The following is a 21,453-nucleotide window of genomic DNA, read 5'->3' as shown; positions in this document are numbered from 1 at the left end:
CGTGCATGCGCACGGGTACGTGTTGGTGCCGTGTCATTTGGGTCAACTAATAGTTATTTGTCTACCTTAAATTTTTGTAAATATTTTTGATGTTTTGATAAATATTTATTTGAATATATTTGGATTATGCATACCACGGGTACCCGTCGGTCTTGCGCATTGGGTTTTAGGGCACTTAAATAAAATAGAGAAAATGAATATATATGTGTAAGTTAATATAATAAGGTAAAATAATTTAAATAGGTTAAAAATATATGTTGGGCCTTATAGTTTGTTAATATATGTAAGTTAATAGGACATTAAAGTTTATTGGGCCTTAGATGGTTAGGCTTGGTGCAGAATACCTAATTTAATTGTTAGACCTAATATGTTAATAGGCCCACAAAAGAATCCTATTATTGTTATTGTTACATAACATCGGCATTTAAAATTAAAGAAACGTTGGATTTCATAACTCTTCAACGTGTTGGCAATCAAAGGTTGTGTCTTCTTAAGTCTGTGTTTGGCATTGTTGCTGTAAGAAACGCAGGGTCCGGTGATACGTTTGAAGAACAAAATGTCACAACCAAGAAGGTATTCTCTTCGAATGAGGTATGTGCATGTGTTACTGTTTATGTTGTTTGCAGAGTTTATTAGAAGATATTCATCCATTTAGAGGTCACAATGTTGTTTTGATTTTAGTTCACCCGATCGGTTGGAGTTGCAAACACCATGGGAGCGGCTCACAGTTGAGAGGATACTGAGTGGGTCACATGAGAATGAGGATGTTATGGAGGAATGGAAGAAACAACATGAAAGATTGAATCTTGTCGAAGAGGCTGCCAGTATTGTCGAAAATAAACGGTAATCTTATAGTTTTATTTTATTTTTTGCATTGAATTCCATTTAACCTCCACAAAATTGAATGTGTTTCCCGAATAATGTGTTACAACTTAGTTTAATGAATAGTTTGTATGTTATTGTGTTGAAGGAATGATGGAGATGGGATAGGAAGTTCTGTGGGATTATCAGATACTGCTGATTTGAATGAATACATAATGATATCTTCTGATAGTGAGAGGTAAAGTTTATTTATAAGTGATAGGGAATATATTATAGTTATAGGTATACTGATGTTGTTGTGTTGGAATTTTGTTGTAAATGTGGTGTTAATTTCAGGGAAATGAGTCCTATACAGGAGGAGCTGGAAGAAGCATACTGGACTCGTGAAGTTCATGATGTAAAGAAGTTTTGCTCAAATGTTATGGTAAGCAGTGTTCAAAGTCTATAGTTGTTGGCACAATGGTGTTATACACAGAAGTAATGTAACTGATATTGTCTGTCAATGAGTGCAGCATATTCCTGCAGAAATAGTAGACAAATGTGGACTTGCTGGAATGGCAGAGATTACCCTCAATGATGTGGACAACGGGTACCCATATGAGTGCAATGTGAAGAAGAGGCCAAAAAAAAATGAAACATATTTGTATGGAGAATGGTTTGATTATGTAAGGGCAGCTGAATTGAAAGAAGGAGATAAAGTGCACTTTGTGATTTATTACCCGCCAGTGTTAGATATTATGGTTACAGTGGAGCGCAGTGATGATCGTTGATAGAGCTGTTGGTTAGGCAATGTTTGTGGTGGATGTATAGGACTGTTTGTTGGCAGTTTGGTTTGTATGGGAATTATCGTTTTGTTTTTTTGTTGTAATGGTGGATGTGAACAAAGATTAACAATTATGGTACTATGTATGGTTTTAAATTAAATATTATCAAATTTGGTTTTAATCTGCCATGGTTTTATATGCAAAATTGATTACCAATCTGTTTTTAAATTAAGTATTGCTTATTATAAGTATTGAACAGGATTTCTATTAAAATTGATCAGAATAGGGTTCCTAATTTCATTATTGTTGGTATAAGTAGGGGTATGGGTCCTATAAATGGTAGGCTATTAAATCTAAATGGTGAACATACAACAATGGACTTATGAATAGTTGAAAATCCAATTTAATAGGAGTATATGTTAAAGAGTAGTATGGTAATATTAAATGGTTATAAAATACCTGTAATGTGTTATATTATATTGGGATGTGAAAGATCAATTGGGTTATGGGCAGTTAATGTTTTTCGTGAGGAATATAAATAAAATGAAAACTGTTTTGAAGTGATGTAAATGCAAAGAAGACTAATTGAACAATTGCATTGAATTCTATTGGACTGTGGAAAAGTTGCAGGTATGTGAAGAGTCCATTTAGAGTGTTATATAAGTAATGTGTAGGAAGTTTGAAAGCACTAAAAACTGAAGCAGTCATCATTACTCTGCAACCAATAGTGTAAGCCACGAACTTCTGAAAAGATGGAAGGAAGTGTTGATCAAGCAATGAGAGGTAAAGGTAAACATATCATTTGAATGGTTGTTCTGTTACATTTTGAATTTAAAAGTTATATATGGTTGCATGCAGGTGAAGAAAACTCGGTGAACCAAATGGCTATGGAGAAAGCTGTCACTTGTGATAACTCTGTGTATGTTTGAATTAGCTTATGTTGAGTATACGTTTTTATGCTTGAATTTAGAATGTTTGATAACACATTTATTTATTCACCATGTTGTTTGTTTCTATTATGTTTCAGATGCCATGAACCGGATGGTGAGGATGTTAGTTGCCATGCAGAGCAGCCTGCTAAGTTACGATATTGTATCTGGAAGCAAGATGTGGCTAATGGGAAGATGGCTCAGTCATGTCTTCTTGTAAGTTATTATTCGTTTTAAGCTTATTGTCTTTCCCTATCAGTTAATGGGATAATGTAATGTTGTTTTATATTAATATTGCAGGAAATTCCTGAGCATATTGTGGCAAGTCGCTGGCTCAATGGAGCAAGGTTTGTAGATTTGGTTGACTGGGAAAGAGAAGTCAGGTATGAATGTGAAGTTCATCATACCGAAAAGGGTCAGATGTTCTTAGGGCGTGGTTGGTACAAATTTGCCAAGGAAAGGTGCCTGCTTGATGGAGACTCTATGGGTTTCAGCATTAAGGATCCCGTCAGCAAGGAGATACTTGTAACAATGTTGAAAAATTAAAAAATGATGTAAAAGTTTGTTATAAGTATCTATCTATTAAACATTTTGTAATTCCCTGGTGGACTTAGCTCCACCTTTATATTAATATATATGATTTTGGTATTTAGATATTATGCTATAAATATATTACTTCTGTTACTTGCATTACTAATATGTTGTTAGTAATATATATTACTGCTGTTACTTGCATTACTAATATGCTGTTAGTAATATATATTACTGCTGTTACAGATTTACCGTGATTAATTTTTAAAACTTAGACATTGTTAAAAACCTCTTTATACACAACATTTGTAGTTTTCCCCCTGAATTTCTTTTCTTCATCATGTATCAGTATTTTGAAATCGCTACCGAAAACAACAACCTTTCCACCAAATACATCAGTTGAATTTTTGTTTGCACTCATAACATCTTTCAAAGTTCTGTCAAGCGATTCTATTGCATACTTATGCGCCATTGGTGGCTCATCCCATATTATAAGCTTTGTCTGTCGTAACATGTCTGCAACATATGTCTGCAACATCATCGTTGAACTGAAATATTATTACACATATATATTGTTACCTCCTGGAAGTAACAATATCAATTCCAATTACAATATTAAACTGTATGAAATCTACAATATAAAACTGTATGGATTCACATTACTCTTGTGATAACAGCTGTTATGAAACAAACAGATATAATATTAATGGGGTATGTTGGAAAGTTGATTGGGATGAGGCAATAAGTGAAGCATTATCTGCTATATACTTTATACAATGCAAATGGAAGGTCTTGTCATTATAATTTCAAAACGTTATGCACAATCTTTATATTACCTATTATAACAGTCCTTATTAATGAGAACATGAATGGACATTAACATATTTCTAACTCTCATGTGTACCTTTATTTAACTCAGTAGGTGATCCCATTCAATCAATGTCAACAATTTGAAGAGAATACATACAATGTCATATGCGCAGCTATATTAATTTTGATTATTTATAACATTCAACAGAGCATTTTGTCGGTGCATGCTAGTTGTGTGGACTTCTCAGTAAAAAGGCAAGTTCATAGCAGTTGAATAGATGATTAAGGAAAAACAGAAAAGTCTTATATTAAGATAACAGAATCAGACTTACAAGTCTGATTTGTTTATGATACATAAGTGAGATAAAACAAAAAACAAATAAAGTGGAAAGGAAATAAAACAAAAACACACCCAAACATACTTAAAATTATGCAGGAACTACTAATCTATCTTCTCTATTTTTATAATTTTCTTTAACTTGTTTGATGAAAGTTCTCCATCACATGTGGCATCCGAGGTTGTTGACTCGCTTGATGCGCCTGGAAAGTGTCTTTTTCCAGTAGGAGTAAGTGGATTTGTGTTGTGCGTTGAACTCACATCAAGATCCTGTTACATAAGTGAACAAACATCACACAATTAATATTCAACAGTACATTAAAAGTGGAGTACATTTGAGTACAGTAAACGTCCTTACGACGACAAAATTAGGTTCGGATCGAACAGTGGTCATTGCTTCGACAGCAGGCTGTTTCATCTACAAATCATTCGAAACATAGTACAAAATCATTATATGCGCAAAGTCAGTTTACAATGATTTTAATTTGCATAACACATGCAAAGATTAAATTCAAATACCTCATCTGGGTCAAACTGATCAGCAAGCTCTTTCACAAAAGGGTCATTCTTCAATAGCATAACGACAGAGGCATTCTTCCAACGTGGTTGCCACTTAACTTTGAAAGCCATCTTGCAATCCAACATCTGATCCAATGCCAGTGGGAATTCCAAGGGATCATGAATGCCAGCCTGTAGGAGATTGCAAGACAAAGATCAGTTAACTCTGGCATAATTGTCTATGTTTTTCCAATGGTATGTAAACGGAAATACCTTAATCATTGTATGACGCAGCTGAGAAGCAGACAATCCCAAAAGTAACTCACACTCTCGGTCCCAAAATAAAAAGTTACAGCTATTCCCGGCATGAGTAACCTCAATCTCAATCTTATACCTACATTCGCAGTATACATAGAGCACTCAAAAAGGTCATGTTTAGTACCTTGACAATCACACATATAAATGAAATAACATAAAACATGTGACAAGGATGTTAACCTAAAAATCTCTGCCTCAGTGAAATGTCCAGCCTCACACTCAAACGGAGCTCTGTCACCACGCGCAATACATGAGCAAGCATGACAACCACGATAATACCAGCCATACGGAGAGGCAACCAGCATTTTAGTTTCTCCCACAGTCGCACAAAATGTAATCTGCAATTATGGAACCAAAAGATAATACGATACACAGTCAAATGCAACGGAAAAATGGAAATATATACTAAATCAGAATAAACGGCCAACAACTTCCAAACATACAGTTCTGAGTTTTATAATATCCCCAATAGGCATTACAACAGCCTTTGAAAGCAATTTCTGTACAGGAGTCATCTGTTGATTTTCAGAGTTCTGTGCTGAAAGCTGTGAATTGGAACCCTCCTGGCCAGACAACGTAATCATGGAATCCTTCGGAAAACTGTCAAAGGAAGACAGTAATGTAACAATCACATTGCATAAAAATTAAAACCACACAAAAGCAAATCCAGGGAGCATACCTTTCTATAAACTCTTTCATCGGCAGTAAATCAGTATTCAGACCAAGGACGGTAACATTAAACGTGTTTGTCACGGACAATGGAAACTTACCTATTCAAATAGAATGTTACATAACCATCTGTATCAAAATACAAGGATATCTAACACCAAACTTGATCAATTACTAACCCTGTTCCTTGACTTTAGCATATTGAATCATGACAAAAATAGGACCAGAATCATCTCCGCGCTCCTGCTTGAACTTCATGAATTGTTCAGCATAGGATTCCCAAAGCGTGCAATTGATAGTATTCTCACTAAAGAAATAATACAAACCATGTCATCTACATAGTCACATAAGATATGTTTGATAAATTATACAATAAATATGAAAACAAACCCCCCGTCACGCAGCATCATGTTAATCTGCTGCTTCCGGGCACCTGATGTGGTCTGTGAATAACCAATACTTTCCACCATACCAATGACATCTAAAACACATACAGCCAAAAAAACCTTAAAATGAAACAACACATAAAAAACTGTTGTGAAAAACGATGTCAAGAACAAAGTATAATAGGGAATTAGGGAAGAGAAGAAGAACACAAGAATTGGTTATAACTGTTATTCTTTTACTTTCTCTTAAAACAAGATTACAAGTTTACAAGAATAACAAATAACCTCTCTCACCCTAAATTAGGATTTGCAGCGTAGCAATGATGAGAGACTAGTATGCTATTTATAATAAAACCTAACATACTAACTAATGGGCTTTTTCCACAAGGCCCATTACACAAGCCAACTTAATAAACAAGCTAACTTAACAAATTAGGGTTTAAACACTAAAACCTAATTTAACATGCTAACAACCCTAGCATCTTCGACACAAGCATGTGAACAACCTTCGACTTCATGCTTAACCCTGTCGAACCAAGAAGTTACCCTTCGGCCATACTAGAGTTCGATCCAATATCTCACAAATCTCCACCTTGGATCTAACTCTACAACATCAAGGGAACAAACTAGCTTTCTTCATGCAGCTTTATCAACTGCATACAGTGGAAAAACTTGCAACTCGGCAATGTCTTGGTGATCATATCAGCAGCATTGTCTTCAGTCGAAACCTTCAGCACTTGGACTTCTCCACGCTCGATTACTCCTTTGACGAAATGTAGCCTCACATCAATGTGCTTAGTTCGCTCATGATAGGCTGAATTCTTCGACAGGTGTATTGCACTTTGACTATCACATTTAACAGTGATACCTCGACCTTGAAGTTTCAGCTCCTTCGCAAAACCTTCAAGCCACAATGCTTCTTTCACAGCTTCAGTTAGGGCAATATACTCCGCTTTAGTGGTTGATAGAGCAACAACCTTCTGAAGTGTTGCTTTCCAACTAATTGCAGTGCCAAACATAGTGAAAACATATCCAGAAATAGATTTTCTGGAATCCATACAACCTGCATAATCAGAGTCGACATATCCTTCTATTACTGCTTTACTATCTTCACCCAAGGCTCCACCATAAATTAGGACTCTATTCAGAAACCCATTTATGTACCTTAAAATCCACTTCAATGCTTGCCAGTGAGCCTTTCCAGGATTCGCCATGTACCTGCTTACAAGACTGACTGCGTAAGCTATGTCGGGTCTAGTACAGACCATAGCATACATCAAAGAGCCGACTATATTAGCATATGGGATGCTATTCATATAGACTCTTTCGACATCAGTACTGGGACACTGATCAATACTCAGCTTGAATTGAGGGTTTGTTGGAGTCACAACTGGCTTCGAATTCGACATACCAAACTTTTCAAGAATCTTCCGTAGATATGCCTCTTGAGATAAGCATATCTTCGACTTCTTTCTATTTCTCCAAATGTCAATTCCAAGAATCCTGGAAGCAGCTCCCAGATCCTTCATATCGAACTCCTTATTGAGTTCAGCCTTCACCCTCATCACATCTTCAACACTGTTGCTTGCTATGAGAATATCATCCACATAAAGCAACAAAATAACAAATGAATTACCAGGTCGAAATCTGAAGTAAACGCAGTGGTCGAACTGACTTCTAATGAAACTTATGCGTGCCATGAACTTGTCGAATCTCTTATTCCACTGTCGAGGAGATTGTTTCAGCCCATACAAAGATCTCTTTAACTTGCACACATAATTTTCCTTCCCCTTTTCGACATACCCTTCAGGTTGCCTCATCAGGATCGTTTCATCTAGATCACCATACAAGAACGCAGTCTTCACATCCATCTGTTCCAGTTCAAGATCGAACTGTGCCACCATGGCAAGCAACATTCGAATGGACCTATGCTTCACAACAGGAGAAAACACATCATTGAAGTCGACACCTTCTTTCTGAGTGAAACCCCTTGCAACTAACCTTGCCTTGTATCTTTTCGACGTCACTCCTTCAATTCCTTCCTTAACTTTGAAAATCCATTTACAGCTGACTAACCTTGCCCCATCAGGTTTCTTGATCAGTTCCCAAGTATGATTATCATGAAGAGATTTCATCTCATCATCCATGGCCTTCAGCCATTCAGTCTTATTTCGACTCCTCATAACTTCCTTATAGTCTCTAGGTTCTTCGTCTAGAACCTCACTTGCAGAGATTAAGGCATAAGCTATAAGATCTGCATATCCAAGTCTTTGAGGTGGCTTGATGACTCTTCTCGACCTATCTCTCGACAATAGGTAGTCATCGTCAGTTTCCTCAACTTCAGCATCTTCTGCTTCTTCTTCGACTTCATCTGGGATATGCAATTCAGCATCAACATGCTCCACCTCAACAGGAATCTCTACCTGTTCCAGCTCTTCGTCAGATGTTTCTGTACTTCGACCAACATCATCAGTTTTCTTAAAAGCCATTTCAGCTTCATTGAAAACTACATCTCGACTGGTGATACACCTCCTGTGACCTGGCTCTAGGCACCATAGCCTATAAGCTTTGACTCCTTCAGGGTATCCCATGAACATGCATTTCAGAGCTCTAGGTTCGACCTTGTCTTGCCTAATGTGAGCATAGGCTATGCAGCCAAATACTCTCAGTTTGTCGAGATCTGGTGGATGTCCCGACCAAACTTCTTCAGGTGTCTTCATATCTAACGCTGTCGAAGGACATCTGTTTATCAGATATGTTGCTGTCGAAACAGCCTCAGCCCAGAACACCTTCTTTAACCCCGCACTAGTCAACATGCATCTGACTCTCTCCAAAATAGTTCGATTAAATCTTTCAGCCAAACCATTTTGCTGTGGAGTACCTGCAGTAGTTCTATGCCTTGCAATACCAGAGGCAGCACAAAAACTGTCGAATGCCTCATTGCAAAATTCAAGGCCATTGTCGGTTCTCAACCTCTTGACCTTTCTGCCAGTCTGATTTTCAACCAGAGTCTTCCAACTTTTGAAATTCTCAAAAGTTTCATCCTTAGTCTTCTGGATGAATACCCATAATTTTCTGGAATAATCATCTACTATGGATAGAAAATACCTTGCTCCTGAATGTGATGGACACCTTGCAGGCCCCCAAAGATCAGCATGGATGTAATCAAGGGATCCATGTGTTCTTTGTTTGCCTTTGTTGAACTTCACTCTGCAAGATTTTCCAAGTACACAGGGTTCACAAAACTTTAGCTTTTCGATTTTGTCTCCACCAAGCAGATTTTGTTTCCCTAATTCGACCAGACCCCTTTCACTGACATGGCCCAATCTCATGTGCCAGATTTCTGTTTTCGACAAAGGTTTCGTGGATGCAACATTTGTCGAACCACTTACAACTTCAGCCTCAAGGGTATACAAGCCTTGTCTCTTCACGCCTCTCAAGACTTCCTTCGAACCCTTCATGACTCTTAAGATACTTTTCTCTCCTTGGAAAACATATCCTTTCTTGTCGAATTCACCAAGAGAAAGCAAATTTCTCTTCAAATCAGGAACATACCTGACTTCAGTCAACAACTTTATTGACTCATCATGGAGCTTGAATCTCACAGATCCAACACCTGCAATCTTGCAAGCCTTGTTGTTTCCCAGTAATACTGATCCACCATTTTGATCACATAATTCCTCGAACAAGTCTTTGTTTGGAGTCATGTGCCAAGTGCAACCTGAATCCATAATCCACTCCTTCTTAGAGTCACTGCTTGAAACCACAAGAACATCAGATGATTCGAAATCATCTTGAACAATGGCAGCGTTGCCATTATCCTTACCTCCATGATATTTCAAGCGTTCAGGGCACACCTTTCTTGTGTGACCCTCCTTCTTACAATGGTAGCATCGAATGCCAGATGCTTCGCCACTGTAAGTCTTCGACTGGCTTTTGCCTTTCTTCTTGTCGAACTTACCATCCTTTCGTAAGAGTTTTCCTTTAACGGCCAAACCTTCGCCAACAGTCGAAGGTTTATGCTCCTTTCGTTCATTCAAGTCCTTAGAGTACAAGGCTGATTGAACTTCTTCAAACGTCAGGGACTCCCTTCCATACAAGAGAGTTTCTTTGAAGTGAGCATGTGATCGAGGCAAAGCGCACAATAGTAACAGCGCTTGATCTTCATCATCGATCTTCACATCAATATTTTCAAGATCAAGAATCAGCTTGTTGAACATATCCAACTGCTCAGCCAATACTTTGTCTTCAATCATCTTGAATGAATACAAAGCTTGCTTCAGGTAGAGTCGATTTACCAGCGATTTGGTCATATACAAACTTTCAAGTTTCACCCATAACCCTGATGCCGTCGTCTCCTTTGATACCTGCCGGAGAACCTTATCACCAAGGCTCAACAGAATTGCGCTGTGTGCTTTCTCGATCATAGTTGTCTTCTCCGCTGCCGTTAATGCAGCATTCATGGCTGCCTCTCCCTTCAACGCTTCCAAACAACCCTGCTGAACCAGTAGGGCTTTCATCTTCAAGCGCCACAGACCGAAATCATTCACTCCGGTGAACTTTTCAATCTCATACTTTGTTGAAGGCATCTTCTCCACGCTCACCGCACCAATTTGTTGTGAAAAACGATGTCAAGAACAAAGTATAATAGGGAATTAGGGAAGAGAAGAAGAACACAAGAATTGGTTATAACTGTTATTCTTTTACTTTCTCTTAAAACAAGATTACAAGTTTACAAGAATAACAAATAACCTCTCTCACCCTAAATTAGGATTTGCAGCGTAGCAATGATGAGAGACTAGTATGTTATTTATAATAAAACCTAACATACTAACTAATGGGCTTTTTCCACAAGGCCCATTACACAAGCCAACTTAATAAACAAGCTAACTTAACAAATTAGGGTTTAAACACTAAAACCTAATTTAACATGCTAACAACCCTAGCATCTGAAGGATAGAAAAACACTTAGAAAGGGGGGGATTGAATAAGTGTGACTTTAAATCTTGGACGATAAAAATAAATTGCACAATTATTTTTATCCTGGTTCGCTGTTAACGAAGCTACTCCAGTCCACCCCCGCAGAGATGATTTACCTCAACTGAGGATTTAATCCACTAATCGCACGGATTACAATGGTTTTCCACTTAGTCCACGACTAAGTCTTCCAGAGTCTTCTGATCACAACTTGATCACTCCAGGAACAATTGCTTAGATACCCTCTAAGACTTTTCTAGAGTCTACTGATCAACACGATCACTCTAGGCTTAGTTCACTCCTAAGACTTTCTCTAGAGTCTACTGATCAACCTGATCACTCTAATTACAAACTGCTCAGCCAACTGCCAAGACTTCCTAGAGTATACTGATCAACACGATCACTCTAGTTCCTTACAACTTAATGTAATTCTAAGAGTATTACAAATGCTTCTTAAAAGCGATAATCACAACTGTGATATTTCTCTTACAGTTTAAGCTTAATCTCACTAAGATATTACAACAGTAATGTAGTGAGCTTTGATGAAGATGAAGATTCTGAGTTTTGATTTGAACAGAGTTTCAGCAAGTTAATTTGAATTGTTTTGGTGCAGAATCGTTAACCTTGCTTCTCATCAGAACTTCATATTTATAGGCGTTGAGAAGATGACCGTTGAGTGCATTTAATGCTTTGCGTGTTCCGTACAGCATTGCATTTAATGTTATACGCTTTTGTCAACTACCTCGAGCCTTGTTCACGCTGTGTCTACTGACGTAGCCTTTAATAGCTTTAACGTTCCTTTTGTCAGTCAGCGTAGTCTGCCACGTGTACTTCCTTCTGATCTGATGTTTGTGAATACGACGTTTGAATATCATCAGAGTCAAACAGCTTGGTGCATAGCATCTTCTGATCTTCTGATCTTGAAGTGCTTCTGTTGCGTGATACCATCTTCTGATCTTCAGTGCTTCTGATCTCATGTTCTTCTGATGCTTCCATAGACCCATGTTCTGATTCTGCTTCGACCATCTTCTGATGTCTTGCCAGACCATGTTCTGATGTTGCATGCTGAACCATTTGAGACACATCTTCTGAGCGCTGAATTATGCGTACTCTTTATATATTTCCTGAAAGGGAAATTGCATTGGATTAGAGTACCATATTATCTTAAGCAAAATTCATATTATTGTTATCATCAAAACTAAGATAATTGATAAGAACAAATCTTGTTCTAACAATCTCCCCCTTTTTGATGATGACAAAAACATATATAAATGATATGAATTTGCGATCAGAAAGAGTAGACGGCAAAAGACAAATTACACAGCTATAGCATAAGCATATGAATATGTCTCCCCCTGAGATTAACAATCTCCCCCTGAGATAAATAATCTCCCCCTGAAATAAATACTCGAAGAACTTTAATAAAAGACTTCCCTGATTATTTCGGTAGAGACGATCATATAAGCTTCTGCCTTCAGAGAATTCATAGCTTCTGACTTCTGCTTCCATAGGACAGCTTCAGAACTTGAATTTCTTTAGATCCTTAGAACACTCACAGCTTCTGATTCCTGCTTCCATCGTGGACAGCTTCAGAACTTGAATTTCTTTGATCTTCAGAACATTCACAGCTTCTGACTTCTGCTTCCATTCAGGACAGCTTCAGAACTTGAGTTTTCTGGATCTTTTAGAACATTCACATCTTCTGATTTCTGCTTCCCTCGGATAGCTTCAGAACTTTGAATGTCTACCAACATCACTTCATGCTAGATTTGTATCAGAACATTGTTGAATGTACCAGAGCATCATCAGAGCATCTCTACATCCTGAAATGTTACAGAACAAAAACTAAACGACAAAAGTCAGCATGAACGAGTTAGAACATAAAATGTATGTTTGAACACATTATATGTATCAGAGCCATATAGGCTGAAATAATGTATCAGAGCAAATAATGTATCAGAGCCATAACATTATATGTATCAGAGCAAATAGAATTTTGTCAGAACAGGATAGACAATGATATTCAAATTCTATTATCAGTGCTTCTGATTCATTCTTCTTTCTTGCTTCTGATCTCTGAAGCTTGACAGCACTCAGCTTGCTTCAGTTTCCAAGAGCTTATTCCTTTTACAGAATAATGCTTCTTATGGTTTTGCTTCTAGTGTTTGCTTCTGAAGATTCACTTCACTTCTCTGTACCTGCAAAACACTTAAACCATATAGAACTTGCAGTTCTTGTTAGTGAGTGTGTGGGAGCCTTTACCCAGCAACTGATAGATTTAATCAAATCATTTATCATTTATCTTCTCCCCCTTTTTGTCATAACATCAAAAAGAATATTTCAAAAGATTCAGATGCATAAGACAAATAGAAACATTTACTGTAATGTAAAACACAAGGAAACTTTTCATTGATAATCAAAAGATTTACAAGACAGGAATGCAGGAAAACAGATGCAACAAGGAAGGGAAACAACAAAGACCAAAAGACTAAGATCCTAGCCTACGCAAAATCCGCGCCAGAACATCATGAATCCCGTCAGTGCTTGTAGCTTGCCTTGTCATGAAGGAACGAAACTCAGCATTGGCTGCTTCTTGCGCGTCCAAACGAGAAGCCAGCATAGCTTGATTCTGATGAAGAGTTTCCAAGGTCTCCATCAGAGCTGAGGTTTCACCAGAAGAAGAAGCACCAGTATTTCTGCCCAGAGGGACAACAATCTCAGCAGGGTGATCTTCTGGAAGATCTTCAGCTTGTGCGTATTCCATTTCCTCATCTGAGTCTGACTCAGAAGGAGCTTTGGCATATTCTGGTTCAGGCAGTTCAGAAGTTCCATCTTCCAATGCTTGAAGAATAGCTGCTAGGTTTGTTGGAGGAGTAGGACCAGCAACTTCAGCACTATAAACCACTACTGGAAAGACCATGAGAGGTGCTTTTTCAGAAGGGTTCATTCTGAACCAGTTGAACAGCCACTGAAAATCTCCAGTCAGCACAGGAAACCAGAGCACAGAAGACAGGGGTTTCCACACCACGATATCTCTGCAGAGATTTTCTTCTTCCAACTCATCTGCAGGTATCTTCTCTTCAAGAACGCTTCTGTTCCTGATGAGACAGTGGTGGCTGCTTTCACCCACTTCCAACTGACAACCACGAGGACCAGGAGCTTCAGACAAGATCCTTCTCTTAGTGTCAGTAGCCTTCACCAGAAAGTCCTGAAGAAAGGTATCCCAGAGGTTGCTCATAGCATACATATCCAGATGGTTAAGGTAGGCAGCACCCAGGATCTCCAACCAGCCGTTTACATCAGAATGTAAACGCTCCAGAGAGGATTGAGTAGAAGGGGTTGGAGGGATTATGGTGAATCTGAAGTCTGGACGAACAACACTATAGGGATTAGGTGTTCTGGTGGGAAAAGGGTGTGAGAGAGATGAAGAAATATCGGATGGAAGGGTTGAAGGAGAGGAGATATCAGATGGTGAAGAAGGTGGTTCTGAGAGGATGAATGAGGAGGAAGAGGTGGTGGAGGTCTTTGAAGAGGAGGTTGATTGAGGGGAACCATCAAGGGGTTGATACACTTTGAGAGGGTCATAGGAGATCCTAACTCTTTTAGGTTTGGTTTCTGGTTCAGCAGATGCCTTTCTCTTTTGTTTCCTATCATTGTCTTGATTCCCAGAGCTTGACGATGGATTCATGATGAATTTTCAGATATTGGAAACTGCTAGGGTATATGATATGAAAAGAGAGAGAGAGACGAAAAAGAAACTGAATGCAGAGAGAGAGAAATATGAGAGGGAAAAGAAACGTTTGAAGAGTATAAAAAGAAAACTGAAAGAGAGTAAATGATGAAAAGCATTTAATGTTACGTGACTTGAGGAGAGATAATAATGACAAAAGATGTGATTTGCACAGTTACCTAAGTAGACGTCCCCTCAACTGCACGCACGCTTGTCCAGAAATAGTGAACACGTGTTTACCATCTGGATAGCCAGTTATAGCTGTCTTGCTTTTAAAGAGATTCTGAATCAACTTAGACAATAAAACGTTAGTAATAACTGAATCACAATTTCTAATTGATTTCAACCAGAACTTCTAATAAAAGTAATTTCGTTTCAGAAGATACTTATATATAAGAGTATCTTATCTTCTCATTCTGGGCTTGATTCTGAAGATTTATTTTGTGCCAATTATATTGAATCCATCTGGTCTAGGAACAAGATCCCAAACATCATTCCTTGTAAACTGATTTAGTTCTTCTTGCATAGCAAATATCCAGTCTGGATCTTCTAGAGCATGATCAACAGAAGTTGGCTCGATCAAAGATACAAGACCTAATTGACAGTCTGCATTGTTCTTAAGGAATGCTCTTGTTCTGATTGGATCATCCTTCTTTCCAAGAATGACATCTTCTGAATGACCAGAGATGAATCTGGATGATCTTCTGACAGATGGTTCTTCAGATATGCTTAGATCCTCCAGAGAAGCTGATACTTGATCTTCAGATTCTTTGCTTCTGAGAAGCTCTGCTTCTGATGCGTTGCTTCTTGGCTCAACAACTTCTGATATGTCAATATCACAATCTGCAAAATTATCAAACTGCTTTGGTTTTTCAGAACCAAGCTTATCATCAAACCTGATATTGATTGATTCTTCTACAACCAATGTTTCAGTATTATATACTCTGTAGCCTTTTGAGCGTTCAGAATATCCAAGAAGGAAACATTTTTGTGCTTTGGAATCAAACTTACCAAGATGATCTTTAGTGTTCAGAATAAAGCATACACATCCAAAAGGATGGAAATATGAAATGTTGGGCTTTCTATTCTTCCACAATTCATAGGGAGTCTTATTTAGAATAGGTCTGATAGAGATTCTATTCTGAATATAGCATGCAGTGTTTATTGCTTCTGCCCAGAAATGCTTAGCCATATTGGTTTCATTGATCATGGTTCTGGCCATTTCTTGCAGAGTCCTATTCTTTCGTTCTACAACCCCATTTTGCTGTGGAGTTCTAGGACAAGAGAAATCATGGGCAATACCATTTTCTTTGAAGAATTCTTCAAAGGATCTGTTCTCAAATTCACCACCATGATCACTTCTGACCTTTATGATTTTACACTCCTTTTCAGATTGAATCTGAATGCAGAAATCAAAGAACACTGAATGAGTCTCATCCTTGTGTTTCAAGAATTTTACCCATGTCCAGCGGCTATAATCATCTACGATGACTAATCCATATTTCTTTCCTCTGACAGATGCTGTTTTGACTGGTCCAAACAGATCAATGTGCAAGAGTTCTAATGGCCTTGAGGTAGAAACAACATTGTTAGATTTGAATGCAGGTTTGGAGAACTTGCCCTTCTGACATGCTTCACAAAGAGCATCTGATTTGAATTTCAGATTAGGGAGTCCTCTGACAAGATTCAGTTTGTTAATCTGAGAGATCTTTCTCAAACTAGCATGACCTAATCTCCTGTGCCAGACCCACTGCTCTTCAGAAACAGACATAAGACAAGTCACCTTCTGACTCATAAGATCTTGCAGATCTGTCTTATAAATGTTGTTCTTCCTCTTGCCTGTAAATAGGATTGAGCCATCCTTCTGATTTACAGCCTTGCAAGACTCTTGATTAAAGATTATATCATAACCGTTGTCACTTAATTGACTGATAGATAAGAGGTTATGAGTTAAACCTTCTACAAGAAGTACATTAGAAATGGAAGGAGAGTTACCAGACTTTATAGTTCCAGAGCCAATTATCTTGCCCTTCTGATCTCCTCCGAACTTGACTTCTCCTCCAGACTTAAGCACCAGGTCTTGGAACATAGACCTTCTTCCTGTCATGTGTCGCGAGCATCCAGAATCCAGGTACCATGACATGTTGTGCTTTGTCCTTCTTGCAGCCAAGGATATCTGCAATAGGAATAATCTTATCCTTAGGTACCCACATTTTCTTGGGTCCTTTCTTGTTAGATTTTCTCAAGTTCTGATTGAACTTGGGTTTGACATTATAAGCAATAGGAGGAACAGCATGATAATTTTTAATATGAGTTTCATGATATTTCCTAGGTTGTGTCACATGCTTCTTGGTGTGTGTTATGTGAAAACTTTGTGCATGTGAAGTGTGCCTAATATCATGAGAGTGGCCGTACTTGAACTGATCATACAATGGCTTGTATGTGAGTTTCATTTCATCAACAGGTTCAAGTTTGTATGGGGTTTCACCCTCAAAACCAATGCCGACTCTTTTGTTTCCAGACACAGCATATATCATAGAAGCTAGCTGACTTCTGCCAATACCTCTAGATAAGAACTTCCTGAAACTTAAATCATATTCTTTCAGAATATGGTTTAGACTGGGAGTGGATTTTTCTGAATCAGAAGGAGATCCAACATTATTGGATAATTTTAAAAGTTTTTCTTTTAATTCAGAATTTTCCAATTCAAGCCTCTTTGTTTCAAATTCAAATAGCTTTTTCAGCTTTTTGTATTTAATACAAATCTGAGACTTGGATTCCAGAAGTTCAGTTAATCCGGAAACTAACTCATCTCTAGTAAGTTCAGAAAATACCTCTTCAGAATCTGATTCTGATGTAGATTCTGATCCGTCATCTTCTGTCGCCATCAGCGCACAGTTAGCCTGCTCATCTTCTGAATCATCTTCTGACTCATCCCAGGTTGCCATAAGACCTTTCTTCTTATGAAACTTTTTCTTGGGACTTTCCTTCTGAAGATTTGGACATTCATTCTTGTAGTGTCCAGGCTCATTGCATTCATAGCACATGACCTTCTTCTTGTCAAATCTTCTTTCATCAGAAGATTCTCCACGTTCAAATTTCCTTGAACTTCTGAAGCCTCTGAACTTCCTTTGCTTGGTCTTCCAGAGTTGATTTAGCCTTCTGGAGATCAGGGACAGTTCATCTTCTTCTTCAGATTCTGATTCTTCAGGATCTTCTTCTTTGGCCTGAAAAGCGTTAGTGCATTTCTTGATATTTGATTTTAATGCAATAGACTTACCTTTCTTTTGAGGCTCATTTGCATCCAGTTCTATTTCATGACTTCTCAAGGCACTGATAAGCTCTTCCAGAGAAACTTCATTCAGATTCTTCGCAATCTTGAATGCAGTCACCATCGGACCCCATCTTCTGGGTAAGCTTCTGATGATCTTCTTTACATGATCAGCCTTGGTGTATCCTTTGTCAAGAACTCTCAATCCAGCAGTCAGAGTTTGAAATCTCGAAAACATCTTTTCAATGTCTTCATCATCCTCCATCTTGAAGGCTTCATACTTCTGGATTAAGGCTAGAGCTTTAGTCTCCTTGACTTGAGCATTTCCCTCATGAGTCATTTTCAAGGACTCATATATGTCATAGGCCGTTTCCCTGTTAGATATCTTCTCATACTCAGCATGAGAGATAGCATTCAGCAAAACAGTTCTGCACTTATGATGATTCCTGAAAAGCTTCTTTTGATCATCATTCATTTCTTGCCTTGACAGCTTTGCGCCACTGGCATTTACTGGATGTTTGTAACCATCCATCAGAAGATCCCATAGATCACCATCTAGACCCAGAAAGTAACTTTCCAGTTTATCTTTCCAGTATTCAAAGTTTTCACCATCAAATACCGGCGGTCTAGTATTACCATTGTTACCGTTGTATTGCTCAGCAGAGCCAGATGTAGATGCAGGTGTAGGTGTAGACTTTTCACTTTCATCAACCATCTTTTACTGAAGCGTTTTTCTCTTCCTGAATCTTTTCTAAACACGGTTAAGTGCTTGCACCTTAGAACCGGCGCTCTGATACCAATTGAAGGATAGAAAAACACTTAGAAAGGGGGGGATTGAATAAGTGTGACTTTAAATCTTGGACGATAAAAATAAATTGCACAATTATTTTTATCCTGGTTCGCTGTTAACGAAGCTACTCCAGTCCACCCCCGCAGAGATGATTTACCTCAACTGAGGATTTAATCCACTAATCGCACGGATTACAATGGTTTTCCACTTAGTCCACGACTAAGTCTTCCAGAGTCTTCTGATCACAACTTGATCACTCCAGGAACAATTGCTTAGATACCCTCTAAGACTTTTCTAGAGTCTACTGATCAACACGATCACTCTAGGCTTAGTTCACTCCTAAGACTTTCTCTAGAGTCTACTGATCAACCTGATCACTCTAGTTACAAACTGCTCAGCCAACTGCCAAGACTTCCTAGAGTATACTGATCAACACGATCACTCTAGTTCCTTACAACTTAATGTAATTCTAAGAGTATTACAAATGCTTCTTAAAAGCGATAATCACAACTGTGATATTTCTCTTACAGTTTAAGCTTAATCTCACTAAGATATTACAACAGTAATGTAGTGAGCTTTGATGAAGATGAAGATTCTGAGTTTTGATTTGAACAGAGTTTCAGCAAGTTAATTTGAATTGTTTTGGTGCAGAATCGTTAACCTTGCTTCTCATCAGAACTTCATATTTATAGGCGTTGAGAAGATGACCGTTGAGTGCATTTAATGCTTTGCGTGTTCCGTACAGCATTGCATTTAATGTTATACGCTTTTGTCAACTACCTCGAGCCTTGTTCACGCTGTGTCTACTGACGTAGCCTTTAATAGCTTTAACGTTCCTTTTGTCAGTCAGCGTAGTCTGCCACGTGTACTTCCTTCTGATCTGATGTTTGTGAATACGACGTTTGAATATCATCAGAGTCAAACAGCTTGGTGCATAGCATCTTCTGATCTTCTGATCTTGAAGTGCTTCTGTTGCGTGATACCATCTTCTGATCTTCAGTGCTTCTGATCTCATGTTCTTCTGATGCTTCCATAGACCCATGTTCTGATTCTGCTTCGACCATCTTCTGATGTCTTGCCAGACCATGTTCTGATGTTGCATGCTGAACCATTTGAGACACATCTTCTGAGCGCTGAATTATGCGTACTCTTTATATATTTCCTGAAAGGGAAATTGCATTGGATTAGAGTACCATATTATCTTAAGCAAAATTCATATTATTGTTATCATCAAAACTAAGATAATTGATAAGAACAAATCTTGTTCTAACAGCATCTTCGACACAAGCATGTGAACAACCTTCGACTTCATGCTTAACCCTGTCGAACCAAGAAGTTACCCTTCGGCCATACTAGAGTTCGATCCAATATCTCACAAAAACAAATCCAGTCAAACAGAATAGAGATAAAATATTCTACCTATTAGCACATCCTTGTTAAAGTTGCCGTTTATTATATCAGTAAATTTAGTAAACACCAACGGCTTTGGAGGTATTTCAGCGTTGTTATCATCCGTAACCGTAGTGCCAGCAGTAAACTTCAACATAAACTTATGAGACGAAGGTCTGAAAGCCGCAACATTAGCCTGAACCTTAAAATTGGAAACAGTGTAACTATGATCCAAGACCATTTTTTCAGAAAAAAGAGATACATGCGGTGCAGGAACAACAACATGTATGTCACCACCCTGGAAAAAACATTAAAATCAAACATACAACAAACCAGAAACAATATATGTAAAAACAACCGAACAATTCACTTCATTACCGATACATCAACAAAAATCATCTCAAAATGCTCCCTCTTGTTCGAAACAACTGTCCATTTGTGGTGCACACGAACAGAAACTTTCCAAAGTTCTTTGCTGTCATTGATGTCACATATTTTTGCTAAGGGTCTTGCCATATTGAACACTGGTATGATACTGCAGAAAAGTGTAGCCAACCAATACCATAAATAACCAAACCATGTAGGAGTTACAAACTCTTCATTCCACTCTTCATTACATAACCATAACTGATGCTGAAGCTGAATGGAAAGAAGCATATAAAGTCCTCATTAAGCATAGAAGCTGCATGGACAAACCAAACTTAATGCCAATTATATGAGACATCAATGGTGGAATATGGAACAACATACGTTCATTAATCATCAAAATTACACATGGCGCATCAAGAAGAAACAAATTCTGCTGTGAGACTAAGCCACTTGGCAGCACCACATAGAAAGTTCAAAAAGATAGAACTTTCTTATATTATAGATTATTAATATTTTCATTTTAACACTATAATAAAAATTTTGAATTCATAAGGGGAATAAATTAAATTTAAGATCTCAATAAATGAAATTGATTACATTTTAATTGACATTAATTTATTAATGTTTAAGTTATTTTAGATATATGACTACAAGTACAATAAGTATTTATTAACAAAATTAATCAAAAATAAATAATTTCTTTTTATAATAGCTTTTGTATTTTTGAATATATGATTAAAACATGTTTTTAGATTTTGATAAATAATTTTCAATTAGATTAAATATAGGGAGTCCCATAATGCTATAAAAGAAATTTTACTATGATAATTAGAAAATTGATTTTGCTTCATGAAACATTCATA

The 21,453-nt window shown here is 37.7% G+C and overlaps 1 protein-coding gene and 1 long non-coding RNA gene across 2 annotated transcripts; one reads left to right on the top strand and one right to left on the bottom strand.

The window, feature by feature from the left end:
- Window positions 1–969: 969 nt before the first annotated feature.
- On the top strand, window positions 970–1,444 carry LOC131656119 (uncharacterized). The gene is made up of 3 exons (XR_009300000.1): window positions 970–1,060; window positions 1,159–1,246; window positions 1,335–1,444. It is a non-coding gene; the product is annotated as an uncharacterized LOC131656119 (long non-coding RNA).
- Window positions 1,445–4,298: 2,854 nt separating this feature from the next.
- Window positions 4,299–20,881, bottom strand: LOC131658359 (uncharacterized). The gene is made up of 11 exons (XM_058927665.1): window positions 20,600–20,881; window positions 20,252–20,519; window positions 6,069–6,159; window positions 5,858–5,985; window positions 5,689–5,779; window positions 5,453–5,609; window positions 5,190–5,347; window positions 4,965–5,085; window positions 4,713–4,883; window positions 4,537–4,611; window positions 4,299–4,463 (listed from the first exon to the last, which is right to left on the bottom strand). Exons 1-11 carry the CDS (start codon window positions 20,876–20,878, stop codon window positions 4,299–4,301), a joined length of 1,704 nt encoding a protein of 567 aa, XP_058783648.1. The 5' UTR covers window positions 20,879–20,881.
- Window positions 20,882–21,453: the final 572 nt, after the last annotated feature.

This window comes from Vicia villosa, linkage group LG3 (assembly GCF_029867415.1).
Source record: "Vicia villosa cultivar HV-30 ecotype Madison, WI linkage group LG3, Vvil1.0, whole genome shotgun sequence".
Classification (NCBI taxonomy): domain Eukaryota; kingdom Viridiplantae; phylum Streptophyta; class Magnoliopsida; order Fabales; family Fabaceae; genus Vicia; species Vicia villosa.
Note: the sequence above shows the minus strand (reverse complement) of the source record. Positions and strands in the feature narration are given on the sequence as shown.

What these genes read in the sequence shown, in the direction of transcription:
- LOC131658359 (XM_058927665.1), bottom strand. Translation starts at nt 20,878, where the DNA reads ATGCTTCTTTCCATTCAGCTTCAGCATCAGTTATGGTTATGTAATGAA. An exon ending in TGCGTCATACAATGATTAAG is followed by an intron (nt 4,884 to 4,964) that starts GTATTTCCGTTT and finishes AATCTCCTACAG; the next exon opens with GCTGGCATTCATGATCCCTT. An exon ending in ATCAGTTTGACCCAGATGAG is followed by an intron (nt 4,612 to 4,712) that starts GTATTTGAATTT and finishes AATGATTTGTAG; the next exon opens with ATGAAACAGCCTGCTGTCGA.